At 37.5% G+C, this 3,027-nt stretch overlaps 1 protein-coding gene across 1 annotated transcript; it reads left to right on the forward strand.

Annotated features, from left to right (window-relative positions):
• The first annotated feature begins 482 nt into the window (after nucleotides 1-482).
• Nucleotides 483-1,509, forward strand: LOC106307883 (calmodulin-binding protein 25). Its single transcript, XM_013744969.1, has one exon. The coding sequence runs from the start codon at nucleotides 613-615 to the stop codon at nucleotides 1,300-1,302; it is 690 nt and encodes a 229-aa protein (XP_013600423.1). The 5' UTR covers nucleotides 483-612; the 3' UTR covers nucleotides 1,303-1,509.
• The last annotated feature ends 1,518 nt before the right edge of the window (nucleotides 1,510-3,027 follow it).

Genomic DNA, 3,027 nt, shown 5'->3' on the forward strand with positions numbered 1-3,027 from the left:
CTCTTACGAGTACTTGTTTCAAAAGCTTGAATCTAAACGGTTTCGACTGAACAAACAATATCATCGGTGCATGACATAAGATTAAGGAAACAAGTTACATCTGTCTGTTAACTGGAGTTAACAGAAACAAAATAGTGCAGTTAATTAAAATGAATTCAAAACTTCAAAAAACGAATAGCAATAATGCAATTAACACGGCCTAAAGAACTCTCCACATGCAGAAGTGAACAGAATAAGGTTCAAGATCATTGTTTTCAAGCCCACGGCTGTTAAGGGTGGTTTTTTTTAGTTGGTCAATAAGGTTAAGAAGAGACTAAACAACGTACGTCATTATCCTTAATCACTCATGGGTTTAATTAATTAAGACCATAAGACGAAGCAGAGCTGAGTCAGACTTCCGTACAACTATGCTGACGCGTGTCTTAACGCGTTTTCTTTCTCTCTCCGCCGTCCTATTTAATATCTCTCCTCCGTCTTCATTCCTTCACTCTCTCTTTATAACTTCTTCTCCACTCCTATAAAATAAAATAATTCAAGAGCGCTCCAAAATAATTAATATTATTCTCTATTCGATTTCGAATTTTTATCGCGGTGGTTAGAATAAAAAAAATCATGGCGTCGTCTGATGGATTAGCGAGCGTTGACCCTTGGTCGTTCCGACAAAGCTTCAACATCGACTCGTGGTTACTCCCTGATCCTTTCTCTCACGACAGCGATGTACTCGCTAAAGCTCTTCACAAATCCATCTCCGATCCTCTCTCTCCTTCAGCTTACTTCGATTCCGTCGCCGTCTCCGACCTCTCACCTCCTCAAACCATCTCTAACGTCTCCTTCGGCTCAGATCCAGAGATCGCCGTCGGCGGTGGCGGTGGTGGGGGGAAGCGGAAGCGTGGTCCTGGTGTTGCCGGAGGTAAACCGGCGAAACGCCGTTCTCGAGTTTCCACCAAGAAGTCTCAGACGACGTTTATAACGGCGGACGCGGCTAACTTCCGGCAGATGGTTCAGCAAGTCACCGGCGCGAAGTATAACGGTTCTCCCCACGGCTTTTTTGCTCCGGTTGTGAAGCCGGAGCCGCATAGGCTCGCTACCAGGCTACCACCGTCTGGTGCTTTTGATGGTTCCTCTACCGTTCCGACGCTGGATACGTCGTCGTTTTTGTCTAACCATCACCAGGAGACTTTGGTAACAGAGTTGGGCTCTGTTTCAGCGCCGGCGAGTTCGACGGGTGTTGGTGGTGGACCCGCCGTGGAGTTGGATAGTTACCCGAGCTTCCCGACGCTTGAGTCGTGGAAAGTTATGTGATCTAATTCGGATTTAATTTTAGTGTTTTGTAGATGTAATCCTTTTTTTGATTAAAAACCCTTTAGATCCTCTTGCTTCTCTCTTTTTATGTTATGAATGAATGTCTTTGTTATCATTTTGAGCTTTGTGGCTAAGGAGTCTCTCTTCTTGTTCATACTTTTGGGGGAAATCAATGGTTAATGAAAAAACTTCTACTTTTTTTTGAGATCAGTTTTGTTACATTTGATGAACATGGAACTTCCCTAGCATCCTTAGTGATGATGATACTTGGATTCTACAAAATAGAATTCACATTATAGATTTAAAGTTATTGCTACTTGTCCTCTATCATATACTCCATCCTTTTTTTACTGTAATTAGCTGGAGTAAATTTTTTTTGTTTCAAAATGTAAATAGTTTTATCTAAATAATATTTACATTTATTAGATATAGTAACCAATCAAATAATATCAATTATTTTATAACTGGTTGAACTAATTAATTAAATTTTTTTTTTTAAAGTATCAACTTTTTTAATATTAATGGTTTTAGTCTAAACTACTTACATTGTGAAACGGAAGGAGTAGTTTTTTTTTTTTTTGTGCACCCTTTATTATATATCTTTAACACATATAAAGATAATTATGTATAATCTGTCACTTTAGAAGGATGAACCCCATTTGAAAGTCAGCAAAGTGGTCATCTTTACTTTCTTCATCAATAGGTTTATCTGTGCAGCACATGTAATAAGATAAGTAGTATAACATTGATTTTTTTTTTTGGTGTAACATTGATTTTTAGTTCATACAAAGTAACTCTTTGCTTTTAACCGCCGGTAGGAGGATAGAGGATAGATTTTTTTACTCGGATGCTAAAGAATATCTTTCTTGATGGTCCCATTGACATATGTTGTCAATATCACACGATAAGACAATCAATCATATACGTTACCACCACCATAATTAAATGTCTCCATTACTGATACAAAATCCCATATAATTTTCTTTAATTTTTGAAATTTATCTGTCTTTTCCAATTTAATGCTAGAAACTGGTACGCACACAATAAAGCAGATAGTGTAACGACAAGAACAGTTTATACAAAAGAGAAGATAATCTTCCAACAACTACACCTATAAGAGCATGTCAAAGTAAACGATAGTGCTAGAACCCAAGTCAAAAAGATTGCATCGTGAAATAAAAGGTTAGAAAAAACTCTAGTGATGGGTTTGGTGATCAGAAAGAAACTAAAGTAAAAGAAAATGTATAGTAATTCTTAATTAATTTCTTTACAAAGAATAAAGAAATATGATGAGAAAAGCCGCAAGAAAATTGAAGTTGTTCAAAGTTTCAATTTTAAAAGCTGAGTCAACGTCAATGCCACAAAAGAGGAGGCAGCGATCATCCCATCATCACTCATGTTCTTAGTTTTGACGGTAAAACGTCACTTGCGTTGAATTCTTTACTTCTAAACAACACGACACCACTGCAGTGTCCCGTTGAGATTAAACTCATCCCATTTAGTACCAAAACGTAAACTTAAGACAACGCTAGCTTAAAAATTCTGAAACGTGGACATTACTAGATTTGGATGAACTTAAATCGTTTTATTGGATCTATGCATAACGAATCACGTATGCGAATCTTTTTAGAGACAAAACAAAAACTGGACGGTGGAAGCTCCCGCAATAAATATAAGGAGGGACCATAGGTTGACCAAGCGATCTTATAATTAGTACAAAGACTA

The sequence above is a fragment of the Brassica oleracea genome, chromosome C8 (assembly GCF_000695525.1).
Source record: "Brassica oleracea var. oleracea cultivar TO1000 chromosome C8, BOL, whole genome shotgun sequence".
In the NCBI taxonomy this organism is placed as follows: domain Eukaryota; kingdom Viridiplantae; phylum Streptophyta; class Magnoliopsida; order Brassicales; family Brassicaceae; genus Brassica; species Brassica oleracea.